Source organism: Leucopleurus acutus (genome assembly GCF_964270905.1).
Source record: "Leucopleurus acutus genome assembly, chromosome: 3".
NCBI lineage: Eukaryota > Metazoa > Chordata > Mammalia > Artiodactyla > Delphinidae > Leucopleurus > Leucopleurus acutus.
This window is the reverse complement of record NC_139145.1, coordinates 94,639,215-94,659,488: the sequence shown is the minus strand read 5'-3', so window position 1 is coordinate 94,659,488 and position 20,274 is coordinate 94,639,215. Positions and strand designations below refer to the sequence as shown.

General features: G+C 34.6%; 1 protein-coding gene across 3 annotated transcripts in view; it reads right to left on the bottom strand.

Annotated features, from left to right (window-relative positions):
- Positions 1–20,274, bottom strand: part of ST8SIA4 (ST8 alpha-N-acetyl-neuraminide alpha-2,8-sialyltransferase 4) — a 101,144-nt gene that overhangs the window by 58,278 nt on the left and 22,592 nt on the right. For 2 of the 3 annotated variants that reach the window (XM_082837358.1, XM_082837359.1), the window contains one exon: positions 4,113–4,406. The exons of the other annotated variant lie outside the window; for it this stretch is intronic. In XM_082837358.1, coding sequence (XP_082693484.1) covers positions 4,113–4,406 — 294 coding nt within the window. The remainder of the gene's footprint in view (positions 1–4,112; positions 4,407–20,274) is intronic. 3 annotated transcript variants of the gene reach the window in all.

Sequence of the window (20,274 nt, the reverse complement as noted above, 5' to 3'; positions counted from 1 at the left end):
AAAATACATAGGAATAAACCTACCTAGGGAGACAAAAGACCTGTATGCAGAAAACTATAAGACACTGATGAAAGAAATTGAAGATGATACCAACAGATGGAGAGATATACCATGTTCTTGGATTGGAAGAATCAATATTGTGAAAATGACTATACTACCTAAAGCAATCTACAGATTCAATGCAATCCCTATCAACTTACCAAAGTTTTTACAGAACTAGAACAAAAAGTCTTACAATTTGTATGGAGACACAAAAGACCCCAAATAGCCAAAGCAGTCTTGAGGGAAAAAAACGGAGCTGGAGGAATCAGACTCCCTGACTTCAGACTATACTACAAAGCTACAGTAATCAAGACAATACTGTACCGGCACAAAAACAGAAACATTGATCAATGGAACAAGATAGAAAGCCCAGAGAAAAAGCCACGCACCTATGGTCAACTAATCTATGACAAAGGAGGGAAAGATATACAATGGAGAAAAGACAGTCTCTTCAATAAGTGGTGCTGGGAAAACTGGACAGCTACATGTAAAACAATGAAATTAGAACACTCCCTAACACCATACACAAAAATAAACTCAAAATGGATTAGAGACTTAAATGTAAGACTGGGCACTATAAAGCTCTTAGAGGAAAACATAGGAAGAACACTCTTTGACATAAATCACAGGAAGATATTTTTTGATCCACCTCTTATAGTAATGGAAATAAAAATAAACAAATGGGACCTAATGAAACTTAAAAGCTTTTGTACAGCAAAGGAAACCATAAACAAGACAAAAAGACAACCCTCAGAATGGGTGAAAATATTTGCAAATGAATCATCAGATAAAGGATTACTCTCCAAAATATATAAACATTCATGCAGCTCAATATTAAAAAAACAAACATCCCAATCCAAAACTCGGCAGAAGACCTAAATAGACTTTTCTCCAAAGAAGACATAAAGATGGCCAAGAAGCACATGAAAAGCTGCTCAACATCACTAACTATTAGAGAAATGCAAATCAAAACTACAGTGAGGTATCACCTCACACCAGTTAGAATGGGCATCATCAGAAAATCTACAAACAACAAATGCTGGAGAGGATGTGGAGAAAAGGGAACTCTTGCACTGTTGGTGGGAATGTAAATTGATACCACCACTATGGAGAACAGTATGGAGGTTCCTTAAAGAACTAAAAATAGAATTACCATATGATGCAGCAATCCCACTACTGGGCTATACCCAGAGAAAACCATAATTCAAAAAGACACATTCACCCCAATGTTCATTTCAGCACTATTTACAATAGCTAGGACATGGAAGCAACCTAAATGCCCATTGACAGATGAATGGATAAAGAAGATATGGTACATATATACAATGGAATATTACTCAGCCATAAAAAGGAACGAAATTGGGTGATTTGTAGAGACGTGGATGGATCTAGAGAGTGTCATACAAAGTGAAGTAAGTCAGAAAGAGAAAAATAAATATCGTATATTAACGCATATATATGGAACGTAGAAAAATGGTATAGATGAACTGTTTTGCAGGAGAGAAATTAAGACACAGATGTAGAGAACAAACGTATGGACAGCAAGGGGGGAAAGCAGTGGGGGTGGTGGTGGTGGTGGTGTGATGAATTGGGCGGTTGTGATTGACATGTATACACTGATGTGTATAAAGTGGATCACTGATAAGAAAAAAGAAACATAAAAAAATATACTTCACTATGTCAGATATGTTATTTTTTAGGTTCACCATAATAATAAATCAATTTGTTAGACAATAAATATCTCAAAAAATATATAATTTTTTTAAAGAAAGAAAGAAATTCAAATGTTTCACCATACACATACACAAAACCAAAAAAAAAAAAATGATGGTAATACAAGAACAGGAGTGGCTATACTAATGTCAAACAAAATAAAATTTAAATTAAAAAAAACCCACCAAGAAACAATGTACATTATGCTAAGTGAAATAAGCCAGTCATAAAAAGGCTAATACCGTATGATTCCACTTATATAAGGTACTTAGAGTAGTCAAAATCATAAAGACAGTAGAATCGTGATTTCCAACGACTAGGGGGAGAAGGGAATGGGAAGTAATTGTTTAACAGGTAGTATAGCGTTTCGGTTTTGCAAAAGGAAAAGAGTTCTGGATATCGATGTTAGTGATAGTTGTACAACAATATGAATGTACTTAAAAGCACTAAATTGTACACTTAAAAATGGTTGAGATGGTAAATTATGTTATGTGTAAACTTTACCACAGTTTTTAAAAGAAGCAAAACTATAGACAAATTAGATTTTGTTAAAATTAAATTCTTGTTCATCAAAAGACAACATTACGAGAGTGAAAAGGCACACCACAGACTGGGAAAAATATCTGCAGTACATTGTAATCAATAAAAACTTAAAAAAATTAAAAAGATGTGTTCTTAGAACAACATGTTATGAACCTGCTCTCTATCAAGAACGCATCTTTTTTTTTTCAGATGCAAATTGTAATTTCAGGACTCTGTTGCTTAAAAAAATTGCTTATCTTCCAAATGCATTATTTTATGTTACTTTGTTGGAAATTCATGCCAAATGTCAAGAGAATGAACGTTGAATAACCAGGATCTAATTATAAGAATGCAATTTAGTTGCGTGCAGAATAACAATTCAAAAAACTGTCTCAAGGTTTAAACAAGGAAATGGTAAATCCTTGAAGGAAAATATCTCAATAACAAAACAAAACAAAATGAAAACACCTTAGTCCAGTCCCAGTGACAGTATATAAAGCAAACTATTTTTAACTCTGGGTTTTGACAGCTTTTCCTTTTAGGAGTTCTAGCCATTGTATTTACTTGGTCCCCTGAACTTGCCCAATCCTTTTTAGGTCCACTGATTTTGCCCTATGTCTTTATCATCTTATGAGTAAATTAATCAAAAGTCTAAATGGCCTTCATATCTCTAGCATCTCTGCTTGTCAACAGAGTCTGTAGTTACAAGATTTACTCTCCTAAATTCACATATCTAATTGTGCTTCATGATTATCTTCCCAACCAGATCACAAGTTATTTTTCCAACTTTGTATTCCAATGCACCACAATGGGCTCCATTATTCCACAAGTCTACAGTGTATTTAATTATTTTCTTGCCTCAGTTTGCTCTAATGATGCAATACATTTCCTTCTGGTTTCTTCTCTCTCTCCCTGTCTTTTTCCCCCTGAGAATCGTTTTAAAGTTCTTTAAAATCATTTTCTGCTTTAAAAGTTTAGTTCAAATTTTAGATTTTTAGGACTTCTTTGCTAACCTGAGGAACAAATTCTACACTTTGGACAATATACCCCCTTACCATTTGTTTATACCTTACCTAGCTATACATACCTCTGTTTCTACCATAAAGCCTATGCATTCCTTTAAAGCAGTGATCAGCTCTTCCATTGTGAATCTACAGCATTTGACATTAAGTAGATATCTAATAAATATACAGTATTGCTTATCTTTGTGTTACATATCTCACACACTTATATGTATGCATGACTGAATTTAGCCTTTTGGTCATTTACCACTTTTAAACAAGAGTCTGCTTCTTAGGTCTTTCTTTTGAGCTTGTATTAATAAAAGGGAAATGTTGACTTAATTCATAAAAATGTCATCTATGACTTCTGGGGGGAAGCATTAAGGCATATCTCAGCCAGCCTTCTCTACCACTAGTTGGCCTCTTAACTACAGATGGGACTTAATTGCTCCTTAAATACATCTAACGTTTAAGCTTCCACAAGATTGCCCACTAGCCATTTAGCACTTCTGTTGGTAGTTTTTACCCCAAATTCATGAATTATACTATGAATTCTTATTACTCTTTAACGTAGCAAAATATAAAAATCAGTAGTTTCTTCATGAGCAGATATAAATAAGTGCCAAGTTCAAATATTTGCTTTTTCAAGAAAGAGAATGAGCTAACATAATACAGCACATAAACGAAATTCAAGTTGGTAAACAGAGCAGCAATTATAAAACAATGGAAACATATATCCATTGGGAAATTACTGAGACTCCTTCCTGTCTAGGGAAAATGTGTAGTTATGTGTACCATGTGCCAAGGACAGACTGGTCCTTTCCAGACACTTACCCTCTGACAGCATGAATAAGTCTCAGTGATGGATAGGCAGTTCGCACTTTCAGTTTATTCTTAAGGATTAACGCATTAACCCACTCCACGTGCTTCTCTCCTCCTTTGACCATGAAAGCAGGGATCCAAAGGACACTGTCATTCAGCATGGAAAGTCTATGCACAAATTTTTCTCTGTCACTCTCATTCCGAAAGCCTCCAAATGCTCTTTGTACAACTGATGGATTCATGGTAATAAAATCTGATTTAGTTCCCACATCTGCAGCAAACTCCACCACAGGAGCTAGATTACACCTGAAGAGGAAAAAATTAATGGACAAATGAAAAGTAAATATGAAACAGTCACTCCTAAAATGGTGTGCATGAAGAGAAGAATGGGGAATGAGCATTTTTTTTTTCACCAGGTGGAAAAAAAAAAAGATAATCTGCCTGGTAAAATTACATTTTCAGTAAGTCAACACACATTCAGGAATGCTGTCTTCAATAAAGATGTGCACTCCTAGTAATGGGGCTCAAATTGTCATTTATATTAATTCATTCTGCTGTCGAAGAATACTCATTGCTGTTATCTTCATAAAACCACATGATATGAATTCCTAATAGGTGAATTTATGATGGTAAATTCACAAGAGCTCTGCCATGTAGTAGGCAGTCTAAACCACATGCTGTTCCATAAGTAAGTAAACCACATTTGACCTGATACTCCAATCTGCACCACTTGTCAAGCTTAAGTCATTTCGACAAGCTTATGAACATAAGTAAGTGGAGATGGCTTTTCTGTACCCTGAGGTTAAGGGAAAAATATAACTCATGACGTTTTCCACAGACATATTTGTAATTGCCTTCTATAGGCCTAAGTGTGAAGGAAAAGGAAGAAAAATGGAGTTATCACATTTAATATGCCTTTTTGAGATGTTAACTAATGCAGAAAAGCCTCTACTATAGGATCAAATGTCTTTCTGTTCCTCAAAATGCCTGTTTTCCCTACTAAGAGGCCATGTGCGTTTGTGGAGAAGGGACAGAATTTGTTGCCCTGTTCTCACTACCAAAGCTCCAGGGCCTCAGAAAGTACCTGGGTCAGATTTTATTCTCGTAACCTGATTTCATTCCTGTATTACAAGAAAGCTTTGGAAAGCACCTTGAATTTTGCCTTCAACCAATTTGTGATGTTTCTTTGATTCTGTCACATAGACCTTTGGATTTGATGTAACTTAAAAAATAGCTTTTTAATTTTACAATATTTTAACTTGCTAAAAAGGGCACATTTTAATTAGTTGATAAGTGAAAAATTAGATTTTTAACAAACAAGACTTCACTAATTTGGAGAAAAACCAATTGAATCTATACATGAAAACACTCACACACACAGATTTTTTTCTTTTCTTTTTCGTTGTTTATATCAGCCTTTCAAGGGAAGGGAAGAGAAACTAATTTCCTCTTTCTGCATTTTTGCAGGTTTGACTGCATTATGAAAGTTTCTCACATTTCTCTTCCTTGTGCATTTTGCCACATTAATTAAATTCTCAAACAAGTTAAATTTAGTTAGAAAGTAAAGTGTGTGCTCTGCTATTAAAATTACTGGTTTATATATCCTTCCTTATCTCTCTTAATTAATATATCTTATTACTTCCTAGATCTTGACAACATTTATCTAACGCAACAAGTATCTTTCATCTCACACAATTAAGCAAAGTCTATGTTATCTAGGATAACCTACTGAGAGAAAACAAATAAAAGTTAACACATATTATTTAGAAACAATCATTTCAAGTTATATAACTTTAATTATACCCACTATATTATATGATAGAGTATTTATTTGTCTCTATCCATGATCCATGCACTACTGGAGATTAGTTATTATTCACTCACCTCACAGTAAGAATATTAGGAATGGGACTGCCCTGGGAAAGAACAGCTACATGTGAACAGAAGCAAACTGAACATCTTATAGTGGAACTCATGGAAGACTGAGGATATGATAATTTTTGAAGTCCTAAAATGTGCTCCACACCAGCTTTAAAAATAGTCTAAAATTCTAAGCAAGCTGATTATAAGATGAATTTGGATACTGTGAGGAAATGCTTTCTGAACAGCATTGGTGCAAACACTTCTCATTCCTCAGGTAAAAAATAAACAACACTTGTTAACATGACAGTTAACACGTTCCTGTCAGAGGAGATGGCTTCAGACAGATCTTTTTGCTGTAATAATTCCTCAGTGATTCTTTTCAGAGGATTTCCACCATAGGAAAAAATATCTATACTTCATTTTCTCTATAATTATAAAAATAATCAGAGCCAACCCTGTTAAAGAAAGCCAAAATAACATCCCACTGAATTATCTTTTCAGGAAAAAAAAATCACTTAATTACTTCATGCTTTTCATTACTTTTTCTTATGACATATTTAAAAGCCCCTCCACACCTATGTTTGCTAACACCCACTCTTTTAGGACTGATTCAGCATGTTTCTGAAACAGGATTGTCTGGCCATGTGCCATTTAAGAGCTAATAAGATAGTCATCAATAAAATTGGGTGCTGAAAGACAGGGACTTTCCACCTTGGAAGCAAAAGGAAACGAACAGAATAACAATATTTCTGGAGAATAGGGTTGGATCTAGGAGAGGAGCCAATATATTTGATGTAGTCAAAGAATGCTAAATGGCTGTGATGTAAACTGAAAGAGCACCAGGAGATCAAAGAGTAATCAATCCACCTGAGCTTTACTGTAAAGTTCTTATGACCTAAGCACAGCCCAACCAGAGTTTGTGAGGGATGGAAACAGAGGTAAAGGAAATAGCATGACAGAAGGACACACTGTAAAATATGAACTATGCTGGCTCCACAGCCTGCTTGTTCATTTTCCTTGGAGTGACTATGTCTAATTTTTCACTGGAAGGAAAGATTAACATCATGTCCACATGTGGCCAGCAAATTAATTTCTCTGTAGTTGAGTTAGATATCTAGTCATATAATTAGCTGAATGTCACATAATCAGGGCAAGCATTAAGGAAGCCAAAATAACCAACCAGCTGTGTTACACTCCAGCAATTCAGTAGACTTGTTGTGAACTTCACAGCGTTACTAGTAGCAATACTGCTGATTGAGCAAGATTATAAATAGATTTGCAATCACACATTCTTAACTTTCCTTTTTAAAAAATCTTCTCAGGGATTACAATCATCAAAAGTATCCAGAATGTGTAGCAAGCATTTATGAAGCATTATTTCACATGTTATTCTTAATTTCATAAAAGTGAAGTGCCCAATTTTTAAATGATGGATATCTGTGAGTCAAAACTACTGAGGGCACGAGAATATTTAATACACTCAAGTTCTGTTTCTTTAGTCAAATTAAATATTTGTACTGACCAACTATTTTGACATATCAAAAACATGAAAACATATACACAGAATTAGGTCTGATGGCCAAACTCCCTGTTTACTCTAAGCCGCCCGATTTTCAATTTGTTTGTTTTTATTTTCCATCACTGATTAAAAATCCTTGGGAAGGCAGCTAGCTCCACTTGTACTCTAGACCAGTGGTCCGCAACCTTTTTGACACCAGGGACTGGTTTCATAGAAGATAATTTTTTCACAGATGGGGTTGGGGGGGGAGGATGGTTCAGGCGGTAATGAGAGTGATGGGGAGTGATAGGGAGAGATAAGGAGCTGCAGATGAAGCTTTGCTTGCTCGACTGCCACTCACCTCCTGCTGTGCGGCCCAGTTCCTAACAGGCCGTGGATCAGTAGCGGTCTACGGCCCAGGGGTTGGGGACCCCTGCTCTAGACCTCTGAAATTTCTTCTGTGATCTCATACTAGATGTGATTGCCTCTCAACATTCCTTTTATGCATAACTGAAGGCACTTTCATTTATTTCACAGCCATATAAAATGTTTTTAATAAATTTTAATTCACTTAATTATTTAAGGAAAGATGTGTTTATTTCATGTATAATAGCTCAAGACCACTCAGTTCTCTAGCAAGACATATCTCTTAGATTTGTTAGTGTTCTCTGCATGTCCCTTAAATCATGGCTCAACAGTCTAAGCAACTAGGAGGTCCCTCTTTCAATAGCTCAACAGATATGCTTTGAGAGTTCATTGCACAAATACTGCACAGTACTCAGAACTCTTTTTCCAGCTATCTTACTATTTGTGCTAATTTACAATGATATAACCTGGCCAAAACATGATCTTGACAATTATTATTAGTAATAGCAATAAGATAATACTCATTCAATTAGCTACATGTTTATGTATCGCACATTTGTGCTACCTATAGAACTAGTCATCCGAGATACTGAGGTACGACAGCATGTACTGTGATATAGGAGGTGGTTAATTACTTCTTTACACATACAACATAGATTAAATGAGAAGGGAACAATACTGAGTGCACTACAACCTTATCTCTATTCTTTCTCACCATTAGTTAATGTTCAGACAAGTTCCCATCACACAATTTTCCAAACACATCCTTTTTTTGTTGGCCAATCTCATTGTGTATTTATCTGTACTAACACTGAAATCCCTCAGCCCAAACCATCATTGCCAATGGAACCACATTTGTCAACTGACTATGAAATGAGAGATAACCTCTTCTCCATTCTGCCCTCAGAGGAAGCATATGGTTCCTATCTGCTCCCATCCTGTTTTTGAGCTTGAAGAGCCAAGAAAGAGAACAAAGAATCTCTAATACCTGGTTTTGTTTTAGGCTTTGTGGTTACCCTCTCAAAACTTCTAGGGGAAGCTGAAACATGCAACCTATGAGCCTCTTTGACTTTCTTGAGGTGAGGATAGTAGACCCGAAACCAATAATTTTTCAATTCTTTGAGGTAAGGAGTAGTATTATCTCCACTTAGAGGTAAGGAACTAGGTCAAGGTGATTAGGAAACATGTCCAAGGACATGGCACATATAAAATAAAAGCATAACTATTTAAAAATGACTCCAGGACAGGAGTTTTAATTGACACTACTTATACATTGATTTCTTTCAGAATCAGCGAAAAACTACTTATACATTGATTTCTTTCAGAAGCAGCGAAAAATGTCTGTACGTTCATGTTTCACCCCAACCTTCCTGTAAGAGAAAGAATGCCTTACCATTTGGTCTTAAGCATATTATACAAGGCCATTCAGCCATGACATTCTCCAAATCCTGAGCAGTTATTAAACAATAGGTATCTAACACATAAAAATAATACTTATATTTCAGACCTCTTGAGGGAAAGGATTTTCAAAAAATGCTGGTAAAAGGACTGAATATCTAATTGATGTGACTTTTTGAAATATGAAGCTTAGGGTTAACAAATGACTTATATGTGGTATATCTTTATGTAGTAAACAAAATAAACAAATCCTCAAGTTGATTGAAATAAATACAAAAATGACACATATCATGAAAATAACTAAGTGATTAAACAGAAGAGAGACGTTTTTCACAAATCCAGATTTGTTTACATATTTGGCAAGGGTGAGAAGAACAGTGTCATTATTTCTATGGAAATCACAGAATGAAAAAAAATGAAACTCATTCTAGAAAATGAAGATCCAAATACCAGAGAAATATGTTAGACTATGGCATTCCCACACTTCAGTCAAAATCAAAATAGATTCATTGGGCAAATTTGCTACAACTGCACAGATATTATTCAATAACTTAGTTTGTTTGGGGGGAGAGGGAAAGGTATGCCAAGGAATGGATATGTTGTGCTTAAATCAAATAAACTTGCATGCACGTGATTGTTTTCTTTTTCACAAAAGTGAATATATATAGTAGCAAGACTAATATTTATTTGAATTATTATAAATGTTAAGTTTCTGGAAAATTCAAATAAAGGAATATTAAGGATACTCTCTAAATCCTTCCTTCGTAATTAAAAATGAAGGATCATTTTAACTTTTCTGAAGAGGGTATGAAGAGAAAATTCTGGCAGCTGTTGAGAAATTTCCTGTTCATTGTCTTGGGTAAAAATTCATTATTGGGATATTTCAGACATGGGGGTGGGAAACCAAGCAAGATCTTAGAATGTATTTTCAAGTACTCTTGTCCTAGTCAGGGAACTGGACTACTCCATTGATCAGCGGTTGCTGAGCAGTTAGTATTGTTTTACAGAGGGAAGAGAACTGATTTAGCATGGAATTTATGGTCTTAAAAATTATGTTGTACATTAAAAGGAAAGAAACAGCATTCATGAAATATTATGGCTGATACGTTAATTACCCATGCCAGAAAACCAAGGCAGAAGGACTATAACATTTTCTCTTTGCAATTCATGGTGTTAATAAACTAAGTACAATGCGGTCATCACAGTGGCTGTGGGAAACATACTTGAGTTTTCTAACTTTTAGTGATTACACCAGCAAACCTGTCACAGTAACAGTGCGTTGACATTTAACTTCCTTATTTAAGAAAACAAAAATATTTTTGATTTGTCACTCTAAATTACAATTTTTTTTTCTTTTCATTTTTTGGAAAGTATAATCCAAGATTGAAAAATGATTTCTAATTTAGTATATATAATTTACTTGACACTTGGTCCTGGAAAGACAGTTGGTATAATGTTCAGAAGAGTTAGGTATTCTGATACCATCAAGCATTCAGAAAAGTATCATATCATGAGTGGATAAAAATGAATGTTTCATTTTCTAATATCACAAGGCAGGCCAAGGCAACTTCACATTCATTACATCATATTTATTTTAAGTGGATCTTTCTCATACTCTGTTTAGTAGAAAATAACATTTTGACTGGCGGAAAGCCCTTGATCTCCATAATTCTTTCATCTTCCATATCTGATTCATCACAAAGCCCTAAAAATTCATCTCAGAAAATTCCTCCTGAATATACTCTCTCTTCTCTATTTCTATTGATATTTTCTCAGCTTAGGTACCACCATGTTTTTTTGAACTGTCATTGGAATAATTTCCTAATTCACTATTTTTCAAACTGTTAGCTGGAACAATTGGTGGATCATAAATTGATCTGCAACTTTTAAAGAATGAAAAAGAACAAAACTGTCTATAATAGAAAATGACAGTGTTCCATGCACATAATTTTATGGAAATTTATTTCAGATTTACGTGTGTGTGTAGTAATTGTAGCTGAGGAAGCAATAGCAGGAGTATATCATGATATAAGTTGTATTTCTTGCTATGCATTTCTTTTAAACAGTACTGAAAAACATTGCTCTAACCAGTTCTGTAACACAAGGACTCCAGCTTGATCATTCTCTGTTTCAAGGATGGTATCATCTTATTAATATGCACATTTGACCATGATACTATCCTAACCAAAAACCTTCAGTGATATCAGTCCAAGGGCTTTCATAATTTGCCCCTACCCTTACTTTCCAGAATTTTCTCTCTATACGTTTGCCTGTCTTAGATCCCAATGGCATCAGACTACTCCATGTACTTTTCTGTCTGTGTCCCTTTATTTATGATGATACCTCTGCCTGAAATGACTACCTAAGACACTCTAGCTTTCAACCTCAAAAAGTCCTACTTTTTCTTAAAACTCAAAGGTTAATATCCATTGCAATGTTTCACATGATTTCTTTGGCAGAACTAATTGCTTCTGCTGCACTGTTCTAAAATATTTACTTATATCTTTATTCTACAATGTATGGAACTTGATTACATTTAGTTGCTTGTATAGGGTTGATATCTTTAATGCAATTAGTCAAGCTAACCATAATAATAATGATGGTTACTCTGTGTAGGTGAATTGAGAACCTGTTTACAATGGTATTTGATCTCTCAGTCTTCTAGGAGTGCTGCTGAGCGTTTAAATCAAGTCCTGAAAATTCACAGGCCCCTGGACCACAGGTTAACATAACTCTGAAAAATGGGCAATTTTGCTGGGCTATTTCCCCATTTAAAGGGGACAGGCTCTTATGGGCTTGTGATGAAAAATGCGAAAGAAAACATATCTGCCACCTGGTTTGGGCCCTGAGGCTGTCAGTTTGTGAGCTCTGCACTAAATCTTCTGATTCCCTGTACAAACACTTCAATTTTTATTTTTAACATGTATGTTCTATTAAACATGTTAAACATGTTTCATTAGAAAGTTGATACAGTGTGTGTTTTGGGAGGTGAATTAAGGAACACAAAAGGTACTAATAAATATGTGTTAAGCTGCAAACTGCATTTTAACTGTAGTTGTTAAAATATTTAACTCTCAGAAGGTATGCTAACTAAAGTATGCAAAAATTGAAAAAAGTCATCCTTTTAAGTTGGAATTATTTAAATTACAACAAGAAATACAATCTGTTTCACTAATGTGAATGTATGTACATGTTTAAAAGGTAAGTAGGATTATTGTTAATGATCTCAGTCATCAAAGCTTAAAAAGCATGAAAGGCCCATTCACACAATACTTCGGTAAAATGATGTATGCCAAGAATAAGGGCAAGAATATCCATACAAATATAACATTCCTGGAAAGGGAATTATTTTCCTGTCCCAAACTGAACTGCCTTAAAACTTAGCTTCACTCATTTTTATAATTAGTTCCTTCTGTCTCCCTGGCAGCAATGCTTTGTTCTTAGTTCTCCTTTTACTGTCACTGTACTATTTTGTTATTCCTCCCTCCATGTCTGTCTCCTCCATCAGACTACAAACTCCAAACAGAACAGACCATGTAATTTATCTTTATATCCTTAATACCCAATGAAGCCCCTCAGAACTTGCCATCTAGTGGCTGCTTGATAATTGTTTGTTGAATGAAGAAATACTTGTTGAATTAATGGACTACAAATTAATGGAACCACTGTTTCAATTTTTAAACTTCAAATAAATGTTTTTTATTTTTTAAAATCATCATATTTAGGAGCCATACATTTATGCCAAAGGATACCAGTACTTAAGAAATAATTATGGGACCCTAATTTTGAACTGTTTTTCTAAACAATTCTTAATCACAATAGAAAAATCCCTCTCAATTCTTTATAGGATCACATGCTTTTGACTCAAGACCATGTTGTTCAGTCTGATCATTTATATAATTCACTAAACATAATAAGAACTATCAGTTACTACCTTATGCAAGATATTATACATAACTAAGTTATTCAAACTTTAAAGAACATCCATATAATTAAGTATAAGTAATCATATTCTGCAAATGAGGGAAAAAAATTCAGTTTACAAATCCTCAGAGCTGGGATTTAAATCCAACTTTGTATCTAAAACACTATGAATCCAAAATTTACTGCACGATACCACAGGTTCAAATGATTTTCATTGTCCAAAATACATACTCATTTTCTCCCTCTCCCCCCGCCACGCACACATACACTACACTTGACACTAATGGTAGAATACTCAGAACAAGACTACAAAACTATAAGTTGCATTTTTATGTGTTTGTTTAAACGAAAAACATATTTCCTGCTTAATATCACTCAGGTAGTGCTAGAGCTGTAACATGACCCCAAATCTCCTAACTCCCATATATATCACTCTTCTCATCTATACTCCAGAATTTTAACATAATTTTCAAAATTAAAATTGTTTTCATTTCCAATTTAAAAACAGTATTTGTGTTCACATACAAACACTAACAGAAAGAGAAGTTAAAATACTTTTCAAATATAGAACACTTGTACGTCTCCCTCTAAAATATAATCACTATTAACATTTGGTACCATACTGACTTCTAATATGTTAAATAAAAGTTTCCAGTAATGGCATAAGTCAAGCTGTGGTTCCAAGAATTTTGGTGGATGCCAGTGAAATAGATATGGGAAGTAGGAGATCTTATCTCCCAGAAAAATGTCAAGGTCCTTTCCCCAAAACTATACTAAATGATGTTGCTATAAAACAATTTCTCTCCCTTTTGATAATGCTTGTATTCACTGGTTCTTCTTTATATATTTTGTTCATATGGTGACTTCCCAAGGCCCTGACTTCATTACACTTACAATAATTCATATGAATCATTAAAATGTAGTCTTGTTCCATAGAAAACAAGCTTATGGTTACCAAAGGGGAAAGGGGGGGAGGGATAAATTAGGAGTTTGGGATTAACATATACACACTACTGTATATAAAATAGATAACCAACAAGGACCTACTGTATAGCACAGGGAACTATACTCAATATCTTGTAATAACCTAGAGTGGAAGAGAATGTAAAAAAAAGAATATATATATATATCTATATATCTGAATCACTTTGCTGTACACCTGAAACTAACACGACATTGTAAATCAACTATATTTCAACCAAAATTAAAAATAAACAAACAGACAGAAACTTAGTCTTGTTTTTCTTTGGCTAAGAAGTGATACCCTTCCCCTGATTTTAAGTCTTAACATTGGCTTGCATACATCAGGAGGAAAGGCAACACTCCTGGACCAAAGGAAACAAAAAGCCAGATTAGAGGATACAGTATTAAGTAGAGAATGCTATTTCCACAAGTTGACTGATGAAAAGGAAATTTATTCATAGAACATGGCAACCAGAAGGGAAAAAAAAATCACACAACAATGCAAGTTGACAGGCTCTATTCCAAAGTTGTCTGCTGAATCATAAGAAAATAGAGTCATAGAGTTTCAGAGCCAGAAAGGTATTTATGAGTCCATCTAGTTCAATGGCTAGATTTGGCATATCAGGAAAACTGAAGCTCAAAATGGTTTATATTACTTGTTCAAAGTCACACAGCTATATTTAGTGGCAATACCAGCAAGAGGATCCAAGTTTCTGAATTCTCTCATGAGTATTATTTCAACTACACTCTTTGGGAGAATATATACTGATTAGCAACAATGACCATTTTAGTGCAAATATTTACATCTTCTGTGTACCTGGGTCACAGATATAATTTTACTACCATGAATATACAATACCATCAATACGTTAATCCTAAACCATCAAAAGGAAGAAAAATTTACATTTATTGAATAACTGATTTGTACTTGGATTTATTCTAGACAGTTTCACACACATTATCTCATTTACTTCTATACTCACAAAAAAGGGAAGATAGAGATTATTTTCCTCATATTATATATAAAGAAATGGGGGCTTAGAGAAGTAAATAAATCATTTAAGACTGAATATAAATTAGATGGAAAAGATGGAACTTGAAACTAGATTTACCTGACTTAAAGGTTTATCACATTTTTTTTTGGGGGGGGGGGTGTTGTACACGGGCCTCTCACTGTTGTGGCCTCTCCCATTGCGGAGCGCAGGCTCCGGATGTACAGGCTCAGCAGCCATGGCTCACGGGCCCAGCCGCTCCGCGGCATGTGGGATCTTCCCGGACCACCCCTGCATCGGCAGGCAGACTCTCAACCACTGCGCCACCAGGGAAGCCCCGTTTATCACATGAGTGATAAATGAGTCTCCTGCTTGATTATCTGTCTCTAGAATATTTTGACATATATTTTTGGCACATAGTAAGTGCTTAATTAAAGAAAGGAATTCTCACAGGATGGTCCACAGACCACGACTGGAGAAAATGCTAAACATTATAAAGTCAGCTTGGTGTTTATTTAATTTTTTACTGTTTTTTCCCTAGCTTTATTGAGATATAATTGACATATAACATTATGTATGTTTAAGGTATACAACATGATTATTTTATATATGTACATATGGTGAAATCATTGCCACACATAGTTACCATTCACACAGTTACCAATTTTTGTGTGTGTGTGATTTTATTTGTTGTTCAATTTTTGTTAGCCTAGACTTTGAAGAATGGCTGGTAGTTTGTGGAAATGTCAGACATTAAAATGACCTTCCCTCTTCTTCTTTCATGCTAAGTCACGAAAATTTGAAATGTACACTAATTAAGACCATTTCTCACTGGTCTTCACATTTCAGAATAAACGTACAACTAAAAACTTCACACTCTAGTGCGGCACTGACTGCTATTTCTAATTTAAAAAGATAAGTGTTTTCAATCTTCATTTGAAAATAAAGTATTGGACTTTGAGTATGAGAGAAAAAACTTCTGTTGTTGCTTCCTTCTTCAACTTACCGTGTACACTCAGGAAAGTCACTTAGACTCTCTGTTCTATGGAAAAATGTGGTTTGTTAACCTAAGCCTAACTTCTACAGAGGAACCCCTAAGCCTAACTTCTTCAGAGGAAACAATGGGAACCAATTTGGATTATTCAAGATTCATTTTCCGTCATCCAAAACATGTTACACTTTAAAACGTGGCATATTTATATTCACTATCATTTGCCCTTCCCATGTATTATATAATTCATAGAGTCCTTGATTTTCTTAAATTGCCTTCCACCGTCTATCCCCACTGTCTCTATCCTACTTTGCCCCTCATTATCTCCATCTTTAGACTATTTTCAGTATTCCCATCTTTGTTCCCCTGTAATTGATCACCTAAAAATCTTCCTGAAATTTAAATGTGATCATGACATTCCTCTCCTGAGTGGCTCCACAGACTACTTGAAAAATTAAATCCAATCTCCTTAGCAAGATACAATGGACTCCGCATAACCTGTCAGCTTCCCTCTCCAGCCTTACCTGCTTCTTTTGACCCACACAACCTTCTATTCCATCATACTGAAACTACTCACAGGCCCAGAAAAGCCACTCATTCCTATACCCAGGTTCCTTGGTGCATCATAGATCCAGTTTGGACTAGGTCTCACTCTCTTTTCTCTCCTTTCCTTACTTCTTCAGTTTTCATCATAATTTAACTTGTGTTCCTTCTCTCAGGAAATCATCCTTGACCATCCAGCTTATGTATCCTCTCTGCCTCATTATTAGTGCCTAGTTCTGTGAGTACCTCTAATAAAGCAATTTGTGCATTATCAGTTCATTACTTTATTTTCTTTACAGGACTACAATCATCTCAGATGTAAAGAATTGATCTTCATTTTTGTATCTTCCTGATAAATAGGTGAATAAAAGAGTGAAGGAATTAATGAAAAAATTATAAGGAAGATCAAAGCTATGCTATGTATCACCTGAAAACAATAGGTCTGAAAAGTTCAATTGTGTTTGGCTTTGGAGTACATATTTTGGGCTGATGTCCACTTACAGATGAGTTTAATAGTAGACAAATAACAAATGCTTTAAACCCAAAACTGAAGGTATATTTTGAAAATCCATGGAATGACCAACTGCCCATTTGCTAATGCTCCTTTGATATCAGGAAAGGATGATTTCTACCATATTTTACATTAGTATGAACCTTACCACTGAAGTTTATCATCTTACTCTGTCCTATGATTTGGATTTCATCACATTTGCCTCCTCTAGTTAATCTTCCTTATTGAGTGTTCTTTCTCTTTCTTAACCTTTGATTTATTTATTACCATGGTCCTTCCATCTGCAAATATGCTCATGCTTCTATACCTTTACATTCCTCTTATGCTTATAATAAGAACAACAACAAAACTCCAACAAGAACAAACAAATAAACCAACAAACTGTAAGGATCTTTCTTGGACTACAGGATACCATGTAAATCCTTAACATGGTGAAACGATCCTTCATTATTTAAGGCCAACATACCCTGCCATTTCCCCTTCCACATTGTCCTTCAATATGAACCTAATAGTAGAGTAGTCCCAAACACTGCCTTACCATAAGACCATTGAAAGCATTTGTCTTTGTGCTTACTGGTCCCTTTGCCTGAGATTCCTCTTTTCCATGTGTTGAATGACTAATCATCCAGATGTACAATGATTTACTCATCCTTTCTTGCTGTGTGTTATAAAATGCATTTATACTTCAACAATTGTTCACATTTGGGTAGATTCCTAGAACTGGAAATAGTAAATAAAGGAATCTACTATTTTTAAGGGTTGAGGGACATTATAAACCTGATTTTTGGAAAAGTTGTATCAATCTATATTTTTAAAAGCATTTCAAAGGAGTGCCAACATCAGTATAACTTTATGCTGAATACTAAGAATGTTAAATATCCTTGTTAGATTGATAGATGAGAAACTGTAGTTGTTTATAATATTGCATTTTTAGAAAACAGTCACCCAAATCCAGGAAGTGCAGAGAGTCCCAGGCAGGAAGCCCAAGGAGGAACACACCAAGAGACATAGTGATCAAACTGACAAAAATTAAAAACAAAGAAAAAATACTAAAAGCAACAAGGGAAAAATGACAAATAACATACAAGGGAACTCCCATAAGATTATCAGCTGATTTTGCAGCAGAAACTCTGCAAGCCAGAAGGGAGCGGCATGATATATTTAAAGTGATGAAAGGGAAGAACCTACAACCAAGAATACTCTACCCAGCGAGGCTCTCATTCAGATTTGATGGAGAAATCAAAAGCTTTACAGACAAGCAAAAGCTAAGAGAATTCAGCACCACCAGACCAGCTTTGAAACAAATGCTAAAGGAACTCCTCTAGGTGGGAAAGAGACTAGCAACTTAAAACAACCTGGTACATACATAGACTGCTATATCAAAACCTCACAGGAACAGCAAACCCAAAAACTACAATAGATACACACACAAAAAAGAAAAAGCAACCCAAACACAACACTAAAGATGGTCATCAAACCACAGGAGAAGAGAATAAAAGAGGAAGGGAAGAAAAAAGATATACAAAAAGAAACCCAACACAATTAAGAAAATGGCAATTGGAACACATATACTGATAATTACCTTAAATGTAAATGGATTAAACGCTCCAACCAAAAGACATAGACTGGATGAATGAATACAAAAACAAGACCTGTATACATGCTGTCTACAAGAGACCCACCTCAGACCTAGGGACACATACAGACTGAAAGTGAGGGGACAGATGAAGGTAGTCCATGCAAATGGAAATCAAAACAAAGCTGGAGTACCAATACTCATATCAGACAAAATAGATTTTAAAAACAAAAACTGTTATAAGACACAAAGAAGGTCACTACATAATGATCAAGGGATCAGTCAAAGAAGAAGATATAACAATTGTAAATATATATGCACTCAACACAGGAGCATCTCAATATATGAGGTAAATACTAACAACCATAAAGGGGAAATTGACAGTAACACAATAATAGTGGGGGAATTTAACACCCCACTTTCATCAATGGACAGACCATCCAGACAGAAAATCAATAAGGAAACATAGGCCTTAAATGACACATTAGATGTGTCTTAATTGAGATGGACTTAATTGAGATGGACTTAATTGAGATTTAAAGAGCATTCCATCCAAAAGCAGCAGAATACACATTCTTTTCAAGTGCACATGGAACATTCTCCAGGACTGACCACATGCTGGGCAACAAAGCAAGCCTACGTAAATTTAAGAAAATTGAAATCATATCAAGCATCTTTTCTGATCACAACACTATGAGATTAGAAATAAACTACAAGAAAAAAACTAAAAAAACCCACAAACATGTGGAGACTAAACAATATGCTACCAAACAACCAACGGATCACCGAAGAAATCAAGGAGGAAATCAAAAAATACCTAGAGACAAATGAAAATGAAACCACAACAATCCAAAACCTATGGGATGCAGCAAAAGCAGTTGTGAGAGGGAAGTTAATAACAATACAATCTTACTTCAGGAAACAAGAAATATCTCAAATAAACAACCTAACCTTACACCTAAAACAACTAGAGAAAGAAGAACAAACAAAACCTAAAGTTAGTAGAAGGAAAGAAATCATAAAAATCAGTGCAGAAATAAACAGAGACAAAGAAAACAATAGCAAAGATCAATGAAACTAAAAGCTGGTTCTTCAAAAAGATAAACAAAGTTGATAAACTTTTAGCCAGACTCATCAAGAAAAAAGGGAAGAAGACTCAAATCAATAGAATTAGAAAATGCGATAGTCATTTTAAAACAACGTTTTAAAATTTAAAATAGTTTGTCAAGTCATTGTCATTTCCATTAAAAAAAAAGTATCTCTTGTAGATAAAATCTTTTTTTTCCAAGGAGTGACATGATTGGAAGAAAAAGTTAGAGCCTTACCTCACATCACAATCCATAACAATTCCATATTTAGTTTTCAGTAAAATTTTAAAAACCATAAGTAATTAGAATAAAATAGAAATTCTCATTTCTACCCAGAATATGAATTTTATGGTTAAAATCAATAGAAATAACAAAGATAATCAGTTTTTTTAAAACTATAAAATTTCAGATTAAAAATATGAATAAACCATTAAGTAAAAATAAGGTAGAAAATATATGTA